Source organism: Manacus candei, unplaced genomic scaffold, assembly GCF_025592945.1.
Source record: "Manacus candei isolate 608988 ecotype Guabito, Panama unplaced genomic scaffold, ASM2559294v1 h1tg000076l, whole genome shotgun sequence".
Lineage (NCBI taxonomy): Eukaryota > Metazoa > Chordata > Aves > Passeriformes > Pipridae > Manacus > Manacus candei.
The window spans coordinates 7,089,500-7,113,063 of NW_026138124.1; the positions used below are offsets into that span (position 1 = coordinate 7,089,500).

General features: G+C 57.0%; 5 protein-coding genes across 9 annotated transcripts; 2 read left to right on the forward strand and 3 right to left on the reverse strand.

The window, feature by feature from the left end:
- Positions 1 to 97: 97 nt before the first annotated feature.
- Positions 98 to 8,115, reverse strand: POLDIP2 (DNA polymerase delta interacting protein 2). The gene is made up of 11 exons (XM_051809805.1): positions 7,922 to 8,115; positions 7,127 to 7,208; positions 6,380 to 6,477; positions 5,514 to 5,610; positions 4,994 to 5,069; positions 4,351 to 4,458; positions 3,981 to 4,117; positions 2,921 to 2,947; positions 2,610 to 2,735; positions 2,110 to 2,189; positions 98 to 574 (listed from the first exon to the last, which is right to left on the reverse strand). The coding sequence occupies exons 1-11, from the start codon at positions 8,098 to 8,100 to the stop codon at positions 460 to 462; spliced, it is 1,125 nt and encodes a 374-aa protein (XP_051665765.1). The 5' UTR covers positions 8,101 to 8,115; the 3' UTR covers positions 98 to 459.
- An 85-nt stretch (positions 8,116 to 8,200) lies between these two features.
- Positions 8,201 to 10,947, forward strand: TMEM199 (transmembrane protein 199). The gene is made up of 6 exons (XM_051809812.1): positions 8,201 to 8,416; positions 8,510 to 8,583; positions 8,664 to 8,753; positions 9,958 to 9,994; positions 10,316 to 10,428; positions 10,530 to 10,947. The coding sequence occupies exons 1-6, from the start codon at positions 8,245 to 8,247 to the stop codon at positions 10,623 to 10,625; spliced, it is 582 nt and encodes a 193-aa protein (XP_051665772.1). The 5' UTR covers positions 8,201 to 8,244; the 3' UTR covers positions 10,626 to 10,947.
- A 649-nt stretch (positions 10,948 to 11,596) lies between these two features.
- On the reverse strand, positions 11,597 to 12,693 carry SEBOX (SEBOX homeobox). Its single transcript, XM_051809809.1, has 2 exons — positions 12,294 to 12,693; positions 11,597 to 12,169 (listed from the first exon to the last, which is right to left on the reverse strand). Exons 1-2 carry the CDS (start codon positions 12,678 to 12,680, stop codon positions 11,921 to 11,923), a joined length of 636 nt encoding a protein of 211 aa, XP_051665769.1. The 5' UTR covers positions 12,681 to 12,693; the 3' UTR covers positions 11,597 to 11,920.
- Positions 12,694 to 12,937: 244 nt separating this feature from the next.
- LOC127480989 (kinesin-like protein KIF12) lies at positions 12,938 to 17,536 on the forward strand. Of its 5 annotated transcripts, XM_051809788.1 has the most exons (17): positions 12,938 to 13,169; positions 13,490 to 13,555; positions 13,688 to 13,766; positions 13,843 to 13,964; positions 14,116 to 14,191; positions 14,322 to 14,456; positions 14,542 to 14,677; positions 14,921 to 15,012; positions 15,245 to 15,380; positions 15,469 to 15,587; positions 15,688 to 15,792; positions 15,872 to 16,155; positions 16,340 to 16,523; positions 16,617 to 16,700; positions 16,776 to 16,912; positions 17,018 to 17,154; positions 17,306 to 17,536. In XM_051809788.1, the coding sequence occupies exons 1-17, from the start codon at positions 13,090 to 13,092 to the stop codon at positions 17,368 to 17,370; spliced, it is 2,037 nt and encodes a 678-aa protein (XP_051665748.1). In that variant the 5' UTR covers positions 12,938 to 13,089; the 3' UTR covers positions 17,371 to 17,536. The 5 variants fall into 5 exon arrangements, with proteins under 5 accessions (XP_051665748.1, XP_051665745.1, XP_051665744.1 ...); XM_051809785.1 differs by having other exon boundaries at positions 16,617 to 16,912; XM_051809784.1 differs by lacking the exon at positions 12,938 to 13,169 and having other exon boundaries at positions 13,386 to 13,555; positions 16,617 to 16,912.
- On the reverse strand, positions 17,519 to 23,045 carry VTN (vitronectin). Its single transcript, XM_051809800.1, has 9 exons — positions 22,931 to 23,045; positions 21,064 to 21,213; positions 20,473 to 20,592; positions 19,649 to 19,957; positions 19,403 to 19,542; positions 18,984 to 19,140; positions 18,721 to 18,870; positions 17,895 to 18,167; positions 17,519 to 17,704 (listed from the first exon to the last, which is right to left on the reverse strand). The coding sequence occupies exons 2-9, from the start codon at positions 21,122 to 21,124 to the stop codon at positions 17,586 to 17,588; spliced, it is 1,329 nt and encodes a 442-aa protein (XP_051665760.1). The 5' UTR covers positions 21,125 to 21,213; positions 22,931 to 23,045; the 3' UTR covers positions 17,519 to 17,585.
- Positions 23,046 to 23,564: the final 519 nt, after the last annotated feature.

Below are 23,564 nucleotides of genomic sequence, written 5' to 3' on the forward strand. Positions count from 1 at the left end.
AAGCGGCAAGAACTTTGGGCTGACTCCACACAGGGGAGCGACAAGTTGGGACAGGCTGGATGCAAAGCCAAGGCCTTGGTTTATGAAGGAAGACTGGTTGCAACTGGAAGGGCCAGTTTATTAGAGAAACCTCACATTGCAGAGAAGTCACAACACATTGGAAAGGGTCCAGGCCTGCCGAGGGGGGCCAGTTCTTCTGCAGCAGCACCATCTACATCCCCCAGCTCCAACCCCAGCAGGTGCCACAAAGGGAAGGGTTACCTGTAACACAGCTTACGTTTTACAAGCAGCCTGAGAGAGCCAGTATTAAAGTTCCAAAAAGCCTCCCCATCAGACAACAGTTAAAACAAAAATGGTTTAAAATGTTTAAAAGCTTCGTGTTCTTGGCTGCAGCATAAATGGGGAGGCAAAGGTCTACAACACACACAGGCCTCTGTGGGTCTCAGCACTCGCTCTGATCTACCAGTGAAGGCCGGAGGGAGGGGTCTTCTCGTCTTTGTTGCTTTCCAGAGAAAAGGGTGGAATTCGGACATCAAAGTGGGAGCCATCAGGCCTCTCAAATCGAAAAGTACCCCTGCAAAATAATGGCAGAGATGACACTGAGGCCAGGGACAAACACATCTAGGAAGTATCAGCAAGAAGGTAAGACATGAGCTCTTCCATATCCTGTGCAGGGACTCTGAGGGTTCGTCTGCAAGGCTGGTCCAGCAGCAAGGACACGAGTTCAGCAGCAGGAACATCCGCTGCCAAGATGACTCATTTATTGAGGACTCCTGGGTGGTTTCACATCACATCTCTAACACACATTTCCTGCACAAGCTGTGATGACTGGAGCCCCTAGGAAGCAAGCACCTTCCATGCACCTGCAGCGGTGTTCACCCAACTCCCACTCCACAGGAGACAGAACCATCCAAGTTATTTTTACAAACTGATTACACGTAAGTTCAGGTTTGTATTCCTTGGCAGAAGCTCCACTTGTTAAGTCATCTGTGACAACAAGAAATCCCATCACAGATGTAATTTGGAATAGCTTCTGCTTTGCATTTCAGAATTGAACCTGCCTGTCCTTGTACAACGAATTTGTTTACAGCTCTGAACAACAGCCAACTGTACTGCAGGACATGATATGGGCACAAGGATCATGGGGATAAACCAACAGGTTCTCAGGACAGAGAGAACACAATTGAACACCAGAAATCAAGCTGAGCAGCTTCTGAGCTACAGAACCTTTGCCTCTTTCTCTTCAGAAAGTGTGCAGGAGGGAAAAAACTACTAGATCATCTGGTTTCATTTCCCAGGGCATGCATTCAGGCAATTCAAAATGCTTGACATGGCAAACCAGAGTGTATCCTATATGCAAAGAGCTGCTCTCCTGCTTTTCCCAACTCAAAGGCAGCTTAGCTCTGAAGCAGATTAAAAAATGCACACCAGAAAGACCTGTCATACAGAAGACAAGAAGTGTCTGTGCATTCCTTGTCCACAGAGAGCTGACACTAAATGTGCTAACACAGTCAAAATGCAAATAAAGGGAAATTGCTTTAACCCTGTGGCACAGGGAAAGAACAGCTCTGCTGAGCACTTCCCTACCTGCTCTCATGGAAGAGGAGGCTTGAAAATCAGTTAGACTGAAGGCCTTATCTGGTCTACACTGGGAAAAACCCTGTATGCCAATTCCTTGTGGACACAGAACTGCATAGGGATAGAGTTAAAGCCCAGTCCTTTCCCAGGAGAGGGATACCAGTACCCACATCCCTGCTGCCAAGGGAATCACCAGCACAAGGCCTTGCTTCTTGCACCACGGAGTGAAAGGGACAGAAGCTGACTACAGCAGAAGATGATAGAGAATTGATCTGTATCTTCAAATCCAGTCTAGTACAGACTGCAGAAGGAGAATAAATTAGCCTAGAACCTGTCCTGGTGCAGAGAATCAACAGATCATCTTATCACTAACCAGGATCCAGCTGGAGAGAAGCTCATCAAATTTTAGCTACTAAATATGTCCCATCCAGTCCACTTCCACACAGCTTTCAGCCATAACTCCAGGCTGCAAAGCTCACCACTGTGAGGTCCTACATCTAAAACACTCCTTCAGTAATAAGGGCTTCTTACCACATGTGACCACTGGAAGCCTGCAGGGAGACGTGACTGCTGTACTGAAATGCTGGCTGTTCTTTGGACAGAACTGGCTCCTGAGGAGACAGAAGACCACTGGGCATCAGCAACAAATCTTAATATTCTTCCAAAGACGGGCATCAACAGGAAATTTATATAGCATGAAAAAAACCAAACCCAGAGACCCACACCTCAGCACCACTACCAATTACACAGCAAACAACTCGCCCAGTGAGTAGTGCCAGAATTCTGTTATTATTCCAGTTTTCCCATCACCAGTCATTTAGGATCATTCTCTAATACTCAGTGTGAAGTTTTGGTTCATGCAGACTTAACAACAGACGAAAAGCTTGTGACTCTTTTCACTGCCAGTTTCCCATTCCATCTATTTCCACTGCCCACTAAGCAATTCACTGGCAAATCAACCCAACCAACCGAGAGGGCTCCAGCAAAGGGCTGTGCTTCCCAAAAAAAAAATAAGGCTGCATGATACTTACCCTTCCTACAACACCACGACCCCGGACCGTTTCCAAGGTGCCAGACAAGCTAAATATCCTCCAGTGCCTCTCTCGGAGCTGAACCACTTCACTGTCAAGGTTCTCCAAGCGAATACAGTAGCGCCACTGGACAGAAGAAAGACTGCTATCAAGGACTGGAATCAGCTGCAGCCAGTTGATAACCCACAGCCGATACTGGGAAACAGTTGCCAGGCAAGGGCTACTCTCCCTCAGAGCTTATCACACAGCAATGATGCCACAGCAAATAAACTCCTTCCCTTTAGCTGCTCCGTGAAACAAAAGTCACTTACCCAGTAGACATGGGAATTCTGGGCTTCCTGTCAAAAGAAACAAAAGACTTTAGCAGCTGCCCTTCGACACACGGTGCCAAAACCTCTTCAGCTGTCAGCACAGCACCAGCACAGGGGCTCTCGCTCCGTGCCAGGTTGACGCAGACAACTCACATGAGCACAGACAGCTGCTCTCCAAGGCCATCCATCAGCACAGCCTGGGACTGGCTCTGCTCTATACATGTAATCACGAAGTGGGAGATTTGCAAAGATCTCATGACAACCCAGGGTTGAACTCCGTGTTAATTACGCACTTTCTACAGATCTAGAAACACCCGTCTCCTTGCCTTCAGGCACCTGTTTTTCTGACAAGGTTGGGACAAACATCAGTTGGGCTCCACAGAAGTTGCAAATCCACACCAAAACATCCACCTGCCACGGCATGGAGTCCCTGGCAGCTGTGCTCAGAAATCAAAGCACTGTGGGAATTCCCAGCCCTCCCGCTCAGGAGTCTGTTGGAGCCTCATTATTTCGGATGGTCCACATGAAGTTCTTATGCTATAAAGAGCATATGGTTATCAGCTAAATCCAGAAGGCTTCAGCCAAACCCTCTAACCCACACTGGAGCCAGGAAACAGGCAGACACCCACAGCCCATCACTGGGCAGGATAACAGATGTGTCTGTTGTTGCAGGGCAGATGGCCCCAGTGCCACCTCATGCCCACCCATCTCTGAGTGAGGCAGTACAGGACTAATTCACAAGCCTTCCTAAATATCTTACTAGCACTGCTCTGCAGAACATTACAGGGTAATTCCCATCCTACCGATAACAAGCAAATGCCAAAATACAGGGGCTGTTCTCCAAAAATGCATGACAAAACAGTTTCCTGTTCACACCTCTGTTGCACATCATGAGAATGAAATTGCAACAGTGATTAAAGTCATTTCAGTCATTAATTGCGATTAAAATGTCATTTCTCCAGTAAGGAGAAAGTACCCTAAGTCAGTAAACTGGCCTTAGAAAAACATGTCAGTTAAGCAGATGGCAGAACTAACACACCAACACGCAGCACACACCTACCCTCATGCCCATGTAGAAAGGGATGACTGTGACACGGATGTTCTCCGTGGTTTCTCGGTGCACATCAGAGAGCTCCAGCCAGGGGTGGTTCTTCTCCTGCCATGCACATAGAGTATCCCTTGCTACAAAAGGTGGGACTATGGGGAAGGAAAAGTGAGAGTTTATGAGAGGCAATACTGTACCTGGAGTGCTCTCCCCTCAAAGTAACTCCTTTCAAGTTAAAAAAATTATTGAGAGGTGGCTTTACTGTAACAAACTCCAAACCAGATATCATTTTTACACCATATCCAAGACGATGGGTTTTGAGCACTTATTACAGAGCACCTCAAGCATCTGGCTCAGAAGAGTTCCCTGTGAAGCCAGAAATTACCTTTTGTTTGGTCGTACATGAGGAACCTCTCAAAGAGCTCATGCTGGATGGGCACTTGATCAGTGGAGCTGTAGGGAAGGATATCTTCATGGCTTACGTAGTCTAAACCTGAAAAAGAAACCCCAAAAGCCTTGGAACTTCCCCAGCGAAAGAGCAGCTTGGAAGTCTCCTGGCAGAAAAACAGATCACACTAGTGACAAGTTAAGAAAAGGACTTTGTCAGCAGAAGGCAAAGCTAATACCACGACTGCAACCAAGAATGGAGGAAATAGGTCAGCAATATCCCTTGGCAGCATTCTCCTGTGAGATTTCTCCATGGAATGACTGCTGTCATAAACACACACTGCCTGCAAAGTGCCTGCACTGCCCCAAACAGAGAACAGCCTATATGCAACTTTGTATGGGACCTATGTCTAGAGATTAAATCAGGCACAGCTGTGTCTGATCACAGAGTGCCCAACTTCCAGCTCTCCAAAGGGCTTCATGTACTTTAATCACTCAGTTGTTTCCTGCCCGGCCCTAAACTACGGACAAATCCACAACAGGAATGTCTTGTAGGAATTGCTGCTGGCAGGAGCTGACCACTGATGACTCTTCTGACCTCCCCTCACGACAATCAGAGGCTGAAGGAGGATTTTGCTCACCTGGGATGGCATAGAGGGCTCTGCTGTCGTCGTGATTTGCCAGGAACGTCACTGCTTCCGTCTGTGATCTCTGGGACTGAGAAAAAGGGAAGCTTATGTCTTTCTGTGTGGACTGTTGTGGGCCAGTTTCCAGCCATGCTTCAGTTTACTGTTGTGGTTTGTAAAGCGTGAAATGTTTATTTAACCAATTCACCTCAGAACACCTCTCCTTTTCATTCCTCTAGACTGACTAACAAGTGAGGAGCATTTTCAGTGCTGCATCCCACATTCACAATGTGCATGCAACAGAGTGGGAACGATAACAGGATGAGGAAAGGAGGCTGGAAAGGGGAAACATGATCCAGAAAAAAGTCATATGACATTCCAGTGTACCTTTCTCAGGGAAAATATGGCTTGAAGAATGAATTTGTCCTAGCCAAATTTAGCCACCACAGCCATTTTCTTTCAGTGCCTGTCCACCTGACCCACTCACATATAAGAAGACACTTGAGTTTCAATACCAAGTTTACTCCTTACTTACTATATGTGGACAATCCCGGGCATCTATTAACACCTGGTAGTAAGTGTGTGTTTTGCCCTTGACCTCTTTGGACCCATGGCCTGCCACATTCTCGTTCCTAAACAGAAAAGCAGAGCTCTGAGCTCAAGTGTAGGATTGCAGCAATTTCTTGTTACCAGAACCAAGCACATACACAAACAATGGTTTTTTAAAAATAAAAAAAATACATTTCACAGTCTGTAAACATTTGATTCCATCCAAACCAAATCCTTGTCAGCCACCCACACAATTACAGACAGATCAGCCAAGATGCACTGACAGTGTTTGGCAGAGACACAACAGCTCTGTTGTCAGACAGCTCAGAGGTTCTTCCTGCTCAGTCCAGTCTCCTCTCTGGGATGGGTATTCCTATGCTTGATCCTTCCTAGCACACCTCATCACAGGGAAAAGGATGCAAGAGGGGAGAGAACCAAACAGCAATTCAAGAAGGATGAACTTGGCCTAGTGGGTTGAAACTGGGGAGGAGGCTGACAAATCCAACTCACTGGCAGTTTACAGAAGGAGCAGCAGCAGCCTGCAATTTGGAACACAGGAACCTGGAGCTAATTCAAAATGGGTGGGTTTTTTATAAAGCAAAATGCCAGGAGCATGAATTTTTAATTGTTTTTTATTTCCTTCACACACACATATACTTTCATCCCATCTCTAATTAACACAAAATTAATACACCTGAAATATCTCTTTAAGCACCTCTCCTACTTTACACTCAAGCAAACAGACCATTGGCCTCCTTAAAGACATTTGTTTACCCCAACCAGGAAACTTGCTACAAAATGAAAACGTAACAGTACAGCAACATAAGCCAGAACAAACCCTCAAATCCTTACTTTTCTGTGACAGGTGAAGCCACATCCCGATCATAAAGCCTGGCTTGCCAGGGAAACAGGACTATTCCTCGATAGCCAAACACACTGTGCAGGAAGAGCTGAAAGGAACAAACAATTGCAAGTTGAATCCACAGTAAGCTTTAATCAACATAGATACAACAGAAAACATGAAGCCAAAAGCCCTTTTCTGATAATATTTAAAAGATCTGTTAACTGAGGTAAAACTAGAAAAGTTTACAAAGAGTTTGAATGCGTGGGATGGGGATACAGGGAGAATCACCACTGTGAGAAACTAAAGCAGAAACAGTGAGCACAAACAGTCAGGGATGAGAGGAGAAATCCATGTAACATCTATCCCATAAAAGGGGACTAAATCAGTAATAGAGCAGCAGAAAGGAGACCAGCACAGGAGAGACGGCTCAGAAATAGAGCTGTGAGTCGTGAGCACAGAAATGGCAAATTTAATTGTTATTTCTTAAATTCAGAGATTGTCTCTTCTGATCCCTGAAGGAGAGAACCCTCAGTGGAGCAAATGTCATTGTAGAGCTGTTGTGTCGGGCTGCAGATTCTTATCGACCTGCTATTGTCAGATGACTGACAAACTGCAGACACAGCAGAGACAAAGAGCACTGAGCTGTGAAACTTCTGGCCTTCTGCTATACTACAGCAGCCTCCTTACGGGAAATCCCTCGGCTGCCTGATCCCTGTGGCATGAGCAGGGTCGGCTCTGCCCCCAGAACCCCTTACCTGACCAGTCTCATATTTGCCATGTTGCTTCGGGGCCTCAAACACCCCCACAGTCTCCAGCACTTTGCCCTCCGGACGGTTCCTTGGAGCAGAGAGGCAGCTTGGAGGGTTTGCAAAGGCAACACAGCAGGGGAACACAGCACCCAAGCCCAGGGTGATGCACAGACACTGTTCCCACCCTGTGCCTCCCTCGGGTACCACACACCCCCTCATGAGAGCCCCACAATGCACGGGGCTGCCCAGCCCCACTTCCTGCCCCCACTCTTTGCCAGTCTCCCCTTTCTCAATTGTCCTCCACATCCCCATCCACTTGTCCCTTTATCCCAATCCCCTTTCCCATATCCCTGCCTCAGCAAGCCCAACTCCTTCCTAGTCTTCCCCCAATGACCCAACAGCCTCCAACCCGCTCCCCAAACACCCACTGAGAGCCTCCACCTGCTCCAATCACCCTTATCCCCAAACACCCCCCCGGCAGCCTCCCCACTCCTTCCCAACCTTCCCCCAACGACCCAACTGCCCCTACACCGCACCCCAACCACCCTCTCAATCACTCCCATTTCTAAACACCCCCCACGCCCCCCCCCCGACCTGCCTTCCCGAACCTCAATCCGCACACCAAACACCCTCCGCGAGCCTCGAGCCCCTTCCCAACCGCTCCCATTCCCAAGCACTCCCTCGCGGCCCCTCACCGCCTGTTTCCCCGAACCTCCTCTTCCAACAACCCCCTGCCCTCCCCTAACCCTCCCTCAGCCCCCTGCCCAGGGCCCAAACACCACCACCCCCCACAGGCCTCACCGCGACGACAGGTGCCTCCGCGGCGGCAAGAGCAGCGGCGGGAGCGCCGCGGTCCCCGCCCCGGTGCCCAGGGCCCGCAGGTGGCGGGCGGGAGGCGGCTCCCAGAGCGGGGGCGGCCCGCGGGCCCGAGCCCGGCCCAGCGCCGCCGCCACGTACCGCCGCGCCGCGCCGCCCGACATCCCACCGCCCGCGGCCCACAGTGCACCGCGCGGCGCCGCCCGCCACCGCCCCCTGCGCTCTCCCCGCCCCCTCCCCGCGCGGCCGCTCTGCCCCGCCCTCTCTATGCTCCCCTCGGTCGCCTTGGAGACGGCCGCCGGGCCAACATGGCGTCGTCGGTGCGGGCCGGGCCGCGGCTGCGGCGGGCGGTGCAGGCCGGGGAGCTGGCGGCGCTGCCCGCGGGGCTGCGGGGTGATATGGAGGCGGCGCTGGCGACAGAAGGAGCGCTGGTGCCTTTTAGCCTGCTGAGGAGGGTGCACGCCGCGCTGCGGGAGGCAGGTAGGCCGCACTGCGCCGCGGGAGGCGATGACCGCACCGTGACCGCACCGTGACCGCGCCGTGATCGCGCTTTCCCCCCCGCACCCCACACAGGGTCCCCACTGCACCTACACGAGCTGCTGGAAGGCTGCGAGATCCACCTGCCCGAAGTGCCGGTGCCGCCGCGGGTAGGTGAGGGCTGGACATGAGTCGCGGGAGGAGGTGGCGGCAGCCCCCGGTTCTTACGCTGAGTCTGTGCTTCCCACAGAACCCCGAGCTGGTGGCCCGGCTGGAGCGGATCAAGGCCAAGCTGGCACACGAGGAGTACCAGCGGATGACCCGCAACATCACCGGCCAGGTGAGGGGCTGCTGCAGTGCCTGCTGTCAGGACTCATCCCTCAAACACGTGGCAACCTGACAGCAAAGGAGATTTACCCCTTAGAGTGAGTGCAGTGCACAGGGAATGTGACGGGGACTGGAGGAGAGCACGCTGTAAATGCACCAGGAACAACAGATGCGGTGCTGAGGGCAGGTGTAGGACAGGGTTAACAGGGTGGTGAACAGACATACTGACTTTTGGGAACTGCTCACCCGTGCCAAAGATCTGAGATTCTGATCTGGGAGACTGAGCACCCAAGGTAAATGTTTGACTGGGAGCATCCCTGCTGCTTACATTTTTGTCATAGTTTTAAAATTATCTCGTCAGGGTAAAAGCCGAAAAAACAGGGTAATATTTAAGCATTCTTCCTTTCCTGAGAGAGCCGATATCTTCTGGCACAGTAGTTGTTTGGACAAGCCAGCATCCCTTCCTGCTGGCATTCCTTGTGATCCCATCCTGTTATGCCTCCACACTGTACCTGACATCCTTGTGTATTCAAGTCCCTGCACATTTCCTCCAGACTTTGGTCTCTGCCAAGCTTGGCCACTCCAGGCTGGATGAGGCTTGGAAAAACCTGATCTAGTGGAAGATGTCCCTGCCCATGGCAGAGGGTTGGAATGAGATGGTCTTTAAGGTCCCTCCCAAGGTAAACCATTCTGTGATCTGTGATCCAGGGTGGTTGTAACAGAGCTAAACAGCCACATTCTTTCCAAACAGTGGAGCAGAGCAGTGTTCCCACACCTGTGTGCTCATCACATCTTCCCTGCCCCTCCCCGGTATCATGGTGTAACCATGCCTGATGTGACAACAGAGCTTGACACCATCTCATTATTGCCAGCTGTGTGAAACAGGTGACAAAGTGAGACACTTTCATGTCTCTAGTAAGAGACAAACCTGCAGCAGAGAACCCACATGCAAAAAAAAGCTCCCACTCAGAGAAGTGGTTTGATTAGAAACAATCCCTTCCGAACAGCCTTGAATCAGACCACAAACAAAATCCCAGAGAAACCTGTGCACAGTGAAACTGCTGTTCCCCCACAGCCCACCAAAATCTCTCTGAACCTCAGAGTCCTGGGGACAGCACAGGGCATTGGCATTGCTTTTATTCTGCACACACAATAACCATGTTATTATCAACATTAAAATACAACCGATCACAAGTTGTTTTAATCCCTTTTTTCAGGAGATGAAGGGGCCATTGGCTGAATTTGGGAGACAAGGTGAGCGGCTGCCTGTCCTGCTGACACCCAGCAGTGTTTGCTGACTGGACAGTCACAGGAACTGTTCCGTGTCCAGCTGTTGACATCAGACCGAATATCTCACCAGAAGGTTTTCACACACTAAAGAGTTCCTTGAATAAAGGAGCCTGGTGGTCATTCCTACCAATATTTCTGGAGGCACCAAGCGTGTGACTCCTGCAGGGTTCCTGTATCCCAGCTGAGGCGGCCCCGGGCCAGCTCTGTAGTATGATTACACCTTATCCCCAGCCCTACTCCCCAGCCTTACTTAAAACCAACCACTTGCCCCCTTCTCTCCCCCAGTGCGCTCCGTGAAGGCCGTTGTCATCACCATTTTCAACTTCATTGTCACCGTGGTGGCCGCCTTCGCCTGCACCTACCTGGGCAGCCAGTACGTCTTCGCAGAGACGGCAGCGGTGAGCGAGCACGGCCTCCCTGCAGCACACTGTGCTGCCCAGTCCAGAGTGGCACCACGACCACATACCCAGGGTCACCCCTCTCTCTTTTATGTCCCCAGCGCGTCCTGTCAGCCGTCATTGTGGCCTCGGTGGTGGGCTTGGCCGAGCTGTACGTGATGGTGCGGACCCTCGAAGGGGACCTTGGGAAACTGTGACCATGAACTGCAGCCTTCGTGCTGGAGGCTTTTTGTCCTCCCCAGGAGCTGTTAACTTGGGACAGTTTTGTCTTGTCCCATCTGTTTTTACCTGCTCCTGCTACGGGAAGATGGCTGCACTCCTCAGACTCGTCCTTTGCTTCCTGCTCCCGAAATGAATTATGGATTGAAAATCCCGCAGCTGCAGAACAGGAGAGGGAATGGCTGTGGACTCTGACCACCCCAGCATGGAGAGGGGTGTCAGCTCCCACCATCCCTGTTCTCCTGTGAAGTTCCTGTGCTTGTATTCTGGAAATAAATAACACTGTGTGTTTGTAACCTTCTTCCTTCATGTTGGGGGACATCTGCTGATACGTAGAACACACATCTGAAAGACACCACAGGGAGCTGTGAATCTTTCCCTCTGCATTCCACATCCTGCTCCATCCCATGTCAAAACCCCTCTCTGCCTGCCCTCTGCTCTGTCTGATCCCTCACTTGTTTTTGGGAACCGTTATTCTCTCGAGGCTCAGATGGCAGCACCCAACCCAGCTGGTGTTTGGGGACGAGCCCTTTCCCCATCCACACAGATCCGTTCAGGAGGATGACAGAGTCTGGTGCAGCCACTTTGGGGTCAGCACCCAGCTCAGTGTCCTCACACAGGAGCTGTGTGACCTGAGCCATGGCCCTGTGGCTCTTGGTGCCTCAGGGAGGAGCAGGAGCTGTAGATGGAGCAGCGAGGGGTGCATGGTGCTCCCAACCCTCTGCCAAAGGGTACCCAGCTTCTGGGGGTCGGGAGGGGATGCACCTTAATGCACATCCTGGGGCCTTTTTGGGTGTCACGGACCGGAGAGCAGAGCCAGCTTAGTGCAGCCATGGTGGGGAGGGGGCACCCAGGCTGTCCCTGCCAGGCCCAGGAGATCTGGACACCTGCTGGTTGGGCACCCTGCCAGGGCCGGACACGGTGATTAATGCTCTGATGGCAGCTAAGCCCCTGTGGAAACACAGTTTAATATCCGATACGGGGAGATCTGCCGGCACCTGCGAACGTGCCTGCGGATTAGGGGCGGCCGTGCCACAATCATCCGTGGATACGGCCCCAGATTAAGGTATTTTTTTCCAAAAGATTAGTCGGTATTAGGGGGCTGATGGGGAGCTGCCCCCGCTGCAACCGCACCGGCATTTAGGATATTGGATGACATCCTTGGGACCTTCAGGACCGGCGGTAATTCCACACCCTAATGAAATCGTGGCGCTAATCCGTGGGGGCCGCGATGCCATGGGGGTCCCCAGTGCCCAGGGGGTCCCCACCACGGCTACAGCTCGCCCAGGTTGGTGATGGCCGCGCTGTAGATGAGGTCGGAGATGGAGCCCAGCGAGGTGGGCAGGCCCCGAGCGGGGCTGCGAGCTCCCGGCGGCGGCAGGGCAGGGGCCGGGCCCGGGGTGCTGCCGTCGGGGGGTGCCGCTGGGGGACCCCGCTCCCCGGGAGGCGGCAGCGGCGGTAGCGGTGGAGGCTCCGGTTTGGCGCTGCGGATCCTGCGGGCACGGCGATTCTGGAACCAGACCTGGGACGGGCGAGGGGAACTGTGAGACACGGACAGCGGCCCCACGGGGCAGCTCCCCGGGGAAGAGGGGGAGGTCCCGGCCCCGGGAGGGTGGGATGGAGGGGAGGGTCCCGTCGGCACTCACCTGAATCTTGGCCTCGGGCAACTGGGTGAGCTCGGCCAGGCGCTCCCGGGTGGCGATGTCTGGGTAGGGCACTGCGGCGAAGGCCCGCTCCAGCTCCGACAGCTGCCCCCGGCTGAACGTGGTCCGCCGCCGCTTCCGCGGCCCCCCCGGGCAGGGGCAGGGGCACGGCCCCGGGCCGCCACCTCCTCCCGCCGCCCGCCCGCCGCCCGGCCCGCCCGCCCCCTCGGGGAAGCGGAGCAGCGGCTGGGGGGCGCGGGAGGTGCCCGGGGCCGCGCTCATCCTGCCCGGCTCCCCCGGCCCCGCCGCCGCCGCCCCGGCTTTTATCCCCCACGAGTCCCCCCCGGCGGGCTGGGACCGCCCCGAGCGGGCGGTGCTGCCCCCCTCCATCTCTTCCCGACGGCTCCCGGGGCCGGTCCTCGCTCCGCGCCCCCGATGGCAGTGCCCGATAGCCTCGGCTGACTCGGGGGCCGTCCCCCCCTGCACCCCCGGGGACCAGTAATCCCACCACTGCTCATACTGGCATCCCCCCCGCCGCCGTCGGGGCACTGTACGACCCCTGAGGATCCCCGGACTCGGTGACCCACCTGCCCCCTGCGCCCCCTCCCCGGCTCCCCGCCCGCCCCCCCGCTCGCCCCCCGCTGTGCTGCCGCCGCTCTCCTGCGGGGCTGGCACGGTCAATGTTTAACCGGAGCGGTGGTACCGGTTGTGCGGGGCAGCCCGGGCCGGCTGGCGGTGGCTCCCGCCGGGGCCGGCCGGGAGCTGCGGGCACCCCCAAGTGCGGGGTGCTGGAGGGCGCATGGAGCCGGAGGGGGAGCGGGGCGGGGAGCCCCAGACGGACCGCCGGCCCGGAACGCTCCCACGGGGCCAGGAGAGACCGTAAGTTGTGAGGGAGACGGAGCGGAGGGAAGCCACTGCGTCTTGGAGCAGCAGGACCTGGGCAGTGACGGCCCGGCTGATGCAGCCAGCGGGGGAGGCATGGCAAATAGTCTGGGGGCATTGGACCGTCCCTCTGCGGAGACACGGGGGAACACTGAGCTCTGTCCCCTGCCAGGGCCCGGGGCACAGTGGGGGGGGGGGGGGGGGCGGCTTGAGCGCAGCATGACCGCGGCTCCCCCTACCCCGGCCCCCGGGGTGCCGGCCGGCAGAACCCCCAGCTGGGAGGCACCCACCACCCCACTGCCTTCTGCTCCCCACAGGAGCCCCGGAGAGGAGCGGGAGGGCCCCGTGGAGGGCAGAGAGACGCGGCTGAGGGTGGTGCTAAGGTAAGGAGGGGGACGCGAAGGGCTCGGGGGCGCGGCAGGGATCTCCCTGCCTGGGGCAGGGGCACAGCGGAGCTCCCCAGGGTCCACAAGTAGTGGCACCTCTGTGTCCTCCCATGCACGCCCCATCGTTAGGGTCCGACCACTGACCTGTACGGAGACGCGGCGCGGTGACCGGCGGGTTGTGCATAGCCTCGGTGACGGTGCGGTCCACGTAAGTGCCACCTGCCAGCCGGGAGGTCCGGGGGGTGCTGCGGCACCCTCTGAGCTGCCTCTGTCCCCACGCCCAGGTGAGCGCAGCCAGGCACGATGCCACCTTTGGGTTCAGCGCCGTGTTCGACGCCGGCGCCTCACAGGAGGCTGTGTTCGAAGGTAGCGGGATGAGGCAGCTGGTGGAGCTGGCGATAGATGGGTAAGTCCTGGCCAGCCTCCCGTGGACCCCAAACCTCCATCCACCCCACACCGGGCATCGTCGGCGGGTCTGCACTGCCGGGGCTGTGCCGGGAGGTGGCATCCCTGTGCCACGGCCTGGGGCCATGCCTGACTCTCAGCATCTTCCCCAGCTTCTCCTGCACCGTCTTTGCCTTCGGGCAGACAGGTTCGGGGAAGACCTACACCCTGATGGGACCCCTCACCCAGGTACACCGCTGTCCCTCCGCACCTCACCTGATCCTGGAGGTGGGATGGGCTCTTCCCACTCGGTCATGCGCTCTGGGAGCAGGTGGGTGCCCAATACTATTGACCACTCACCACTCTGGCATCTCCGCAGAGTGAGACCCAGCCGGCGTCCCCGGCCCTGCTGGGGCTGATGCAGAGGTCCTTCGCCTGCCTCCTGGAGCAGAGCCGGAGCCGTGGCTCAGACCTGGCTCTCAGTGCTTCCTACCTCGAGATCTACAACGAGCAGGTAAGTGCCTGCCTAGCCCCCCATCCGGCCCTGCCGGCACTCTGTGCCCCACTGCCCCTGTGCCTTCCCTCTGCCATACCCGCAGGTCCGGGACCTGCTGAGCCCGGGGCCGCCGTGCGCTCTGCCCCTGCGGTGGAGCAAAACCCGTGGCTTCTACGTGGAGAACCAGCTCAGTGTGGACTTCGAGAGCCTGGAGGCCATTGTCAGCCTGCTCCTGCAAGGTGCTGTGCCACAGGTGCAGGGCTGGGGCATGTTCAGGGGGTTCTAGACCTGGTATGGGGGGATTCAGCCCCCTGCAGACTGTTCCCAGGGCTGGTGGGGCTCCGATGACAGCCAAGAGGAACAGCTTCCCTTCCTGTCGCAGAGCCAAGGCAGGCTCCTGTCTGTCAGGGGGTGGGCAGTGGGTGCCCTACCAGAGTGTGGGGTGTCCTGCCTCCCTGCAGCTCTCAATTCATCCCTGGCAGGATCCCAGAGGCGACGAACCTCAGCGCATGCCCTCAACAGGCACTCGAGCCGCAGCCATGCTCTTCTGACCATCCACATCCGCAGCCGGGCTGTGAGCACATGTCCTGCTCTGGGGGAGGGTTTGGGGGGCCCAGGGCTCATTGTGGGGGTACAAACAGCCCCAGGCTGGTGGGGTCATGTCCTCCTCCTCAAGGTCACAATGGTGGGGCTGTGGTGAGCAGCAGGGAGGCCAGTTCCAGACCCAGGGGTCGGGGCACTGCTGTGGGCCACGGGGAAGGGTTGAGGGGCACCAAAGCATTACTCCACCAACACGGGTCCCCCAGCCCAGCACCTGCCCCAGCAAGCAGGGCACACTCTGCTTCGTGGACCTGGCTGGCAGCGAGCGGGTGAAGGAGACCGGCTCCAGCGGGGAGCTCTCCGTGGAGGCCAACAGCATCAACCGCAGCCTCCTGGCACTGGGTAAGAGTTGTGTGACCCACCAGGGGAGCACAAGCTGCTGGTCCTCACCAGAGCCCTGTTTCACCCTCTGTGGCTCATCCTTCGGCAGGACATTGCATCTCTCTGTTGGCCAAACCCCGAGGGAAGTGGACACACATCCCATACCGGGACAGCAAGCTCACCCGGCTGCTGGCCCGCTCCCTGGGCGGCTCAGGCATCACCCTGATGGTACATGCGTGGAGGAGGGCTGAGCAGGGGGCTTGCCCCATGGGTTGGAGGGCTGGAGGGGGACAGTGACAGCTCACCTACGTCTCTTCCTTGTCTGCAGGTCGCCTGCATCTCTCCATCCTCACGCTGCCTCTCAGAGACACTGAGTACACTGCACTATGCCAGCCGGGCTGGGAGGGTCACCACCAGACCCCTGGCCAACAGGGTATTACAGACAGGGAACCCTTCTGAGCCCCTCTGCCCTTCTTTTTGGACCCCCCTGAGCCATCCCCTTATGCTCCCAGGTGTCCCGGGAGAAGCTGCTGCAAACCTTGGAGGAAGAAATCCATGCCCTAAAGCTGGAAAACCTCTCCCTGCGACAGCAGCTGTGCCTGCCCAGGGTGCCAGTGAGGAGCACAGAGGTCCCAGGGAACCCTCCAAAAGCTTGCCTGAACTGGGGAGGCAGGTACGGCCCCACAGGACTGCATCACCTCCCTCTTGAAAGGCAGCTCCCTTCGGAGGGAACACCAGCCTGGCCCAGCCTTTACGGTCTCCTGCGTGATTTCGTGGTGGAGAATGAGCACATGAGGTATGGGGGGCATGTGCAGGACCCCTGAACAGGGCATCAAGGGGTCAATGGGACAGCCAGAGCCCCCAGCCGGACAACACTCAGTGCCAGTCAGCTTCTCCTAGGAACTCTGTGGGGCTGGGCAGGGCTCTGAGGCTCTCTGAAAGTTGCCAACACCCTGCCATGTTCCCTCACTGCTCCCCAGGCAGCCCTGGTTGTCCCCAGACCCCAGTGGTGACACCCCAGATGGCGCTTCCCACAGAGCCACCCGCAGCTCCTGTGACAGCCAGCCCCTGCTCCGGAGTGCCCATGCTCCCCAAATCCCCCCTGGCCACTCCACAAGGCTCCTACAGCCCAACACAACGTCTGCCTCCATCCCTCGACTGCCGGTGAGAGCGGGGGACCCTGGGCTCCATGCGTATCCTGCCCATGGCAAGGGGAGGATGCATAAACCACCCACCTGCTGCTGTCCACTCTTGCAGAAGCTGCCTCCTGCCTCCGGCCGCTCCAGCTGCCCAGGGTGCCCACAGTGCTGTCCCGGGCCAGCTGATGCCACCGTGTCCCAGGTACAGCCCCAGGGCTCTTTGGAGGGGGGTGGCACAGTGTGGCATAGCAGCCTTGCCCTCTCTGCTCTCCCACAGATACTACCAGTGCCCCCCCTGCTGCAGCCGGCTCCCCCAGAGGGAAGTGCTGGTGTTCTGCCCCTCAGACAGGAGGACACAGCTCTGCCTGGCTCCCATCAGCTCCACAGGCACCCCCAGCCACACCAGGGAAAGCGGTGAGAGCCAGGGCCACTGGGCATCAGCTGCAGTTCAGGAAGCCCTTGGGGTTTTGGGGCGGTGGTGAGACAGTGGGTCAGGGTTTGTTCATGTCCTCATGGCAGGAGCCAGGGCAGAAGCAGGAGCTTGTCTCAGCAGCACCCACTCCCTCGGGAGCTCCCAGGCCCAGAGCGTGGTCCCAGCCCTGAGGGAAGGGTCATCCCTTCAGCACCACCATGGCCAGGATTGCCAGAGACCAGAGGTGAGCAAGACAATGAGGGGAGATCAGGCAGGGCCTCAGATGGGGTCCCTCCGGGATGGGCACCTATCCTCAGCACAGCCACTCACACATGGGGCTATGGACTGATCCCAGGGGCAGTGGAGAGCTAACCCTGATGGCTCTCTGCTGGCAGCTGCCGGCACTGTCCCTCTCCTCCAGTGGGAAGAGGCACTGGACTGGCTGGCAGAGCAGATCTGAGCAGCCACAGTCACACCGTGGATGGGGCCAGCAGCAGGGATCTGGCACGGACTGGGGGGACAACCACAGCTCTCGGGGACACAGGGATCTGGGACTACAAGGATCATGCAGACCCGTTGTATGGACATACACACAGAGCTCTCCAGCCTGCACGGCACTCACAGTTTATTTCTGTCTAGCTGGGGCTGTGCTGCCGGCGGCTCCGGGGATCCCACTCAGGTGCTCTCCTCCCCGGGCTGCGGGCAGTCCAGCCAGTACTGGGCGATGGAGCGGGGATAGCGCGGCTGCACCAGGTCCACGCGCTTGGTGCGCAGGTTGACACGGTAGTACTTGTCTGGGAGGAAGGGGAGATGGCTGTCAGGACTGCTCTTGGCTGTGGGGAGCTACCAGCCCTCACTGCCAGCCCTGGGCACCTTCCCACTGGATCCCAGTGCTTGGGGATGTCACAGAGAGAAAGGAGCCCTCCCCCTGCCCTGGCAGCCCTGGTGCCACATCATTCCCAGATTCTGCCATGCCAGACTCACCTCCTACAAAGAAGTAGACACTCTGGAGCGTCTCGCACTTGGAGCCTGACAGCCCATCGCTTTCGACACCCGCGGAGTCAGAGTCGTTTTGCAGCCAGCCCCACAGTCCCAAATTCAGGGACCGCTGGCTGTTGTACCTCTTGCGCTGGCGGCGAGACTTCCTCCTCCGGGGCTGGTGGGAGGCCACGTAGATCCTGCCGGCCATGGCAGCATCCAGCGGGCTGGGCACCCCCCGCCAGTCCCTGCTGATCTGTCGTGGGCCACTCGCCCCAGCTGGAAAAGGAGCAGGGGGTGAGTGAGAGAAGCAGCAGTGTATGGGGTGAGCTGAGCCCAGCTCCATGGAAAACTCCCAGTGCCTGCTCCGAGACCCACAGGAATACTCCAAAGAATCCCAGCCTGGAAGGGATGTGTGATGGGGAAACAGGCCAGACAGAGGCGGGAGCAGCCCCCAACCCCACTCTTGGCTGGGATCAACCCTGTGCTGCCGAGCCCCCTTCTCCTCTTCATTTTTCATTCCCCTTTCCGAGAGCTGGGGCTTCCTGTGGCATCCTCAGTTCCAGTGACAATAAACAGTCCCCAGCAGTGATGTTGTGGTGTGAGGTGGCTGGTGATGGGCTGGGTAGTGCAGGGCATAAGGGCTGGGAGTGTGGGATTTAGGATGTTGTGGGAGATGAATCTGTGGCCTGGGGGGTTCATGTGCATGGCCTGGGCAGGACAAGGTGGCTCATCCAGCCTGCCCATGCAGGGTGTTGCTCCCCCCTCCCATGGTGCCTGCACCCCTTGTGCCCTGTATGTGTGGGTTGTACTGGCACCCGCCAGCCCTTACTCATCCTGCTGCCAAAGAGGATCTGGAAAACATCCTCCCAGCTGTCCCGGTTCATGAAGGCGTAGTGTTTGAACACGGTGGAGGGGGAGGACTTCTCGCAGTCGGCCTGCGTGGGCTGCTGGGCGAAGTCATAGGACCAGTAGTACTTGCCTAGGAGAGGATGTGCAGGGTATTAGTGAGGGACACACCCCCAAGGGAGAGCAGCAGAGGGGTGTCCTGCTGGTGCCAGGCTCTGCCCAGGAGCTGGGGGCTGCACCCCTTACCCTTGAAGAAGTAGACTCTCTCATTGCCGTGGAAGCTGTGTGCAGGGAGAGCGAAGGCTGCGTCGACATTGTTTGGGATGCCCTCAAAGCCCTCGGAGATGTCACGTGGGTACCCGGGGTCCAGGGCTCCATCATCAAAGCGCCAGTACTGGGTGCCCTGGGGGGTGTGGGACAGAGTGGGGTCAGGGTGCAGCATCCCCCAGGCCCAGGTCTGCCATGGGGAGTGAGTGGATACTGGGGAGCCCCATCATGGGGCTGTGGCTGCTTGGGGCCCCTGAAGTGCCACAGGGGCATGGGGATGTCTGGCAACCACTGTGTTTGTGGGTGCATGGAGGGTGCCAGGAGGGGATAGGGTGGGTTGGGGGCTGTGCCAGCCACCCCTGGAGCTCCCCCAGCCCTGCAGCTCAGCTCCAGCCCACCTTGAAGAGGTAAGTCTTGCCCTGGCAGTTGATGCGTGTGAAGGCTGCGTCGATGGGGCCCTCGATGCCCCAGACATCGCTGATCAGCTTGGGGTAGCCAGGCCGCACGCTCGTCTTGTCCAGCTCATAGAAGTACTTCCCTGGGGAGAGAAGGGAGATGGGAGCATTAGGAGGGACTCCAGATGTTGCTGTGGGGTGATGGTGCGACAGCATGTCCCATGTGCCTGGGAAAGGTCCCCAGGGTACCTCGGAAAGCATAAAGGGAACCGTTCTTCAGGTCGGTGAAGGCGTCAAAACGTTTCCCACTGCACAGCTCCTCAGACTCGTCCACAGGATCCTGCTCCCTGAACCCATCTGTTGTGGGCACCACGTCCACAGGCAGCTCTGTCTCCTCAGGCCCTGGATTGCTCTCAGGTGTGGTGTCCACTAGTGATGGGAATGTGGGCAGTTCCGTGGGCTCTGCCTTAGGGGGCTCTTCAGTGCCGAACTCGACAGTGAGGTTGTAGTCGACGACGTAGTCATCCTCCGGCAAGGCAAAGACGTCTCCCCGGGTCACTGTGGGGGGGAGCAGTTTGGTCCCAGGAAGCCCTGAGTGTCTCCCGCTGGGTCTGGTTGCGGGAGCTGCTCACTCCCAGGCAATATGGATTTACAGAATCATGGGATTGTTAAAGTTGAAAAAAATCTCCATCAAGTCCAATTGTTAACTCAACACTGCCAGGTCCAACACTAAACCATGTCCCCAAGTGCCACAACTACTCTTTTTTAACACTTCCAGGGATGGTGGTTCCACCACAGCCCTGAGCAGCCTATTCCAGTGCATGACCACCCTTTCAGTGAAGACATTTTCCTACTATCCAATCTATCCAATTTGTATGAACCCCACGCTGCGGGTGGCAGTGAGCCAGCTCCCAAAAACCCCATGTGCTGCAGCGCCCTGACTTCACCCTGTGGACACAGGTGGGTACAGAGTTGACCCAGCACAGACCCCCTGAGCTACCCCAGTGTCAGGCACCCACAGCCACCCCATTCCCCCCGTGCCCCAGCCAGGAGGGAGGTTGCAAGGCTGGTACCTTTGGCCTTGCAGACGGTGGAGTAGTCGCTGCAGCAGCTCTGGTAGTACATGCAGAGGCTGTCGCACTGGCACTTGCGCTGTGCGTCAAAGCCATCATCGCAGCGGCCCTCGCAGGAGTCTGCAAAAGCCACCCCACAGCACAAGAGTAATGTGGGGTGGGAAATGGGGCCTATGCCTCCCCCCAGCCCAGCCCCAGGGATGAAAGCAAACTTGAGTATATCATGATTAGGGGCACACCACTTCTTCATGGTCAACCCCACCATCAGGGGCTACCTGGCACCTCGCCCCGCTCCCATTCAGGTCCTGCTGAGATGGGAGCCCTGCACAAGGTTCTGTCAGGGGCCCAGCTCCACACTGGCAGCCCAACTGTAGGATGGCCAGGGATTTGCCAAGGCACCATCTATACCCACGTGCTGCCCACTTGCTTTCTCCCTGTCCTGCAGTGTAGCCAATGTTGCCAGTGGCCACGGCCACCCTCTGGTCCCTCCTTCCCCTGCCCAGGCTCCTCAGCCCCTCCATCAGCCCAGGAGCTGCACTTGCTCCATCCCCAAAGCACCTGGCACGGGGCACCTGGCTGGCTAAGGCTCACCTTCAGCAGCACGGGTGGTGACAAGCAGGGCCAGTGCCAGGGCAGGGAAGAGCAGCCTCATCCTGGGTGTCCGGGAGCGCAGCCCTCCTGTGACTGTGCGGGCTGGAGCGCGGCAGCGGCCGGAGCCCCAGCATCCACTGTTTGCTCAGCCTGCCCCCGCAGGAGAAAACAAACAGACCAAGGTCAGAACAGGGGAAAAGGGGCAGAGATGATCTCCCACTCAGCTTCCCCCGCAGTCTGTACTGAGCCAGGTGCGTTTGTGGGGGACAGGGCTCCCCACACGTGCAGACAGCTCTACCCCAGCCCGCGTGCAGGTTGGGCACTCTTCAGAGAGTGGGGAGGGACAGCAGGCCTGAGCCAGAAACCAGTTTTGAGGTCCTACCACACTTATTTCCTAGCAATTCTCATGGTATTAAAGCTCCCGGATGTTTCCCAGGCTGGTCTTGGCAAGACAAAAATGCACATGAGACAGGATGGGGGAGCAATGCTCAGAGGGCACAGGGAAAACCCCTGAGCTTATATTTACCCAAAATATCACTGCTTTGGAGGACTTACTCTTGGAATTTCAGCTTCCTCAATGTCAAGACTGGGAACAGACCTGGGGAGCCACAAAGCATGGTGGCTTGGGATGGGGCAGGTGCCACCTTTGTGCATGGGGACCAGAGGCCAGAGGTGAGTGGCCGGGAAAGAGGGAGGGCAGAAGCCCTCTGCACTTTCTCTGCAGAAGGCAAACAAAAGCCTGTGTATTTTGCTCCCGTCATTCCCCTTCCAACCAATCTTTTCGGTTACTAATTAATGTCAACTCAGCTCTTTTGGCAGCTCCTGATAACTCTGGGATGGTTATTTAATCAGGGGCAAGGAGCAAATGTGCATGAGGCTGCAGCAATCCTTCCTCTGCTGCCTACGCTGCCACAGCACTGCTGAGACAGGAGCTCCATGGGGTCCTTCCCAGCCCTGGGGCAGGAGCAGTGAAGCTCTGGGCTTTAAGTAATGTAAGATTTAGGGAGAGAAGAACCTGAGCGGGGTGCCCACTTCTCCAGGGGTCTCTCCTCTGCCAGCTCAGACACAGGCAGTTCCTGGCATCATGTGCTCCCATCCTTGCTAAAAAGAGCTTTATTTGGTTTTGAGACAGGCATTTCCACCTGGGAAGCCCTGGGGAGCCGAGGCCACCCACCAGACATGGGGCATTGGGGTAGGATTTCTCCTGAAGCCCATCATGCCCCTCCTTGTCCCCCGGCCTCAGCTATGGCAGGGCTGGCATTGTCCCCAGCTGCCAGCACCAGCCCAGTGCTGCACTACAGCTTCATCCCATCCCTGTTGAACCAAGCCTGGGGGACAAGAGCCCTGGGAGGGCTCAGGCTTGCGGGAGGCTCTGGGGGAGAAGGGCTGGGCAATGTCTGAGCTGCTTTTGCTTATCGGCTGAGACAAAGCTCCCTCCTGCTGCTCCAGGCTCCCAACCACCAGCCACAGACCCATGAAAGCTCAGAGAGCCCTTCCGTGCCAGGAGGAGATCCCAGGAGAGGGGTTAGTTGGATAACGGGGCCCTGGGGAGCCCCTGTAGCCAAGGGCTGAGCAAACCCAGCAAGGAGAGCTCAGGCGGTGGGGCTGATCCCCCAGTAAAAGGCTGGGAACCCCTGCCACCCCAGAGCCCAGGCTGCCGGGGCTAGAAATCCCTCCCAAAAAGCAAAGCAAAGCAAAGCAAAGGAAAACTAGAAGCAAAGTTCAGTTTCTCTTGCCTTGTCAGGACAAGCCTGAGGGAATGGTTTGAATTTTGATGCCCCCGGGCAGCAAATCCCTCTGCTGCTCTGCACTGCAATGGCTGTATCATTACCCCTGATTAATAATAATTTATCAGAAAAATCCTTACTGGTTCTGTGCCGAGCCTCTCCCGCCGTATCGTACCACTCGGGGTGCCTTGTTTCCAGTCCTTCACTGTGAGCTGATGTCCCCTTCTCTGTCTGTCCCTGCGCAGTGGATTCAGAGAGGATTAAAAGCGACTCTGTCACATCAAAACATCAACTTGAATTTAAGTCTCAGGCTGAGCTGGCAACAACCTGGTTTTGGAGCCAAGGATTTAAGCTGCTCCTCCCAGCACAGGCGAGAAATGTCCAAAGCATTTCTGCCCTGAGCACGTCTGGCCTGGAAAAAAGAAAACAAAAGAGGCCCAGGCTTCCTCTGCTCTTTCCTTTATCATGCAAATCCCAAGCCCACCCAGAAGAGCTGTTTTGAATTTCCTCCAAGCAAAGGGTATTTGCCCCCTGTTGATACCAAATGGATTCAAAACTGTGCCAGGGTGGCCACAGCCTCACTGTGCCCACGGCTGTGCTCACCACGGTGCCTGACCCTTTACCTGCACCCTGTGTCCCCCTTCCTGGTCACAGAGGGTCCCGGAGAGACCTGCTGCAAAAACAGTGTGGGAGTCCCTGCTTGCTGTGGACTGACCACCGTAGCAGCAGCTCAGGCAAGGTGGGGGGCCACAGGGACAGCAGGTCAAGCCCCAG

Excerpts from the sequence above, each read along its gene's own strand:
- TMEM199 (XM_051809812.1), top strand. The coding sequence starts at position 8,245 with ATGGCGTCGTCGGTGCGGGCCGGGCCGCGGCTGCGGCGGGCGGTGCAG. Across the intron at positions 8,417-8,509 it reads CGCCGCGCTGCGGGAGGCAG|GGTCCCCACTGCACCTACAC; the intron begins GTAGGCCGCACT and ends CACCCCACACAG. Across the intron at positions 8,584-8,663 it reads AAGTGCCGGTGCCGCCGCGG|AACCCCGAGCTGGTGGCCCG; the intron begins GTAGGTGAGGGC and ends TGCTTCCCACAG.
- POLDIP2 (XM_051809805.1), bottom strand. The coding sequence starts at position 8,100 with ATGTCGGGCGGCGCGGCGCGGCGGTACGTGGCGGCGGCGCTGGGCCGG. Across the intron at positions 5,070-5,513 it reads CCCGGGATTGTCCACATATA|TCCCAGAGATCACAGACGGA; the intron begins GTAAGTAAGGAG and ends CCTTTTTCTCAG. Across the intron at positions 4,118-4,350 it reads CATGTACGACCAAACAAAAG|TCCCACCTTTTGTAGCAAGG; the intron begins GTAATTTCTGGC and ends CCTTCCCCATAG.
- LOC127480989 (XM_051809784.1), top strand. The coding sequence starts at position 13,392 with ATGACCGCGGCTCCCCCTACCCCGGCCCCCGGGGTGCCGGCCGGCAGA. Across the intron at positions 14,457-14,541 it reads TCGAGATCTACAACGAGCAG|GTCCGGGACCTGCTGAGCCC; the intron begins GTAAGTGCCTGC and ends CCATACCCGCAG. Across the intron at positions 15,381-15,468 it reads CCGCAGCCTCCTGGCACTGG|GACATTGCATCTCTCTGTTG; the intron begins GTAAGAGTTGTG and ends ATCCTTCGGCAG.
- VTN (XM_051809800.1), bottom strand. The coding sequence starts at position 21,124 with ATGAGGCTGCTCTTCCCTGCCCTGGCACTGGCCCTGCTTGTCACCACC. Across the intron at positions 18,871-18,983 it reads GAGAGTCTACTTCTTCAAGG|GCAAGTACTACTGGTCCTAT; the intron begins GTAAGGGGTGCA and ends ATCCTCTCCTAG. Across the intron at positions 18,168-18,720 it reads CCTCTTTGGCAGCAGGATGA|CTGGGGCGAGTGGCCCACGA; the intron begins GTAAGGGCTGGC and ends CTCCTTTTCCAG.
- SEBOX (XM_051809809.1), bottom strand. The coding sequence starts at position 12,680 with ATGGAGGGGGGCAGCACCGCCCGCTCGGGGCGGTCCCAGCCCGCCGGG. Across the intron at positions 12,170-12,293 it reads TGCCCGAGGCCAAGATTCAG|GTCTGGTTCCAGAATCGCCG; the intron begins GTGAGTGCCGAC and ends CGCCCGTCCCAG.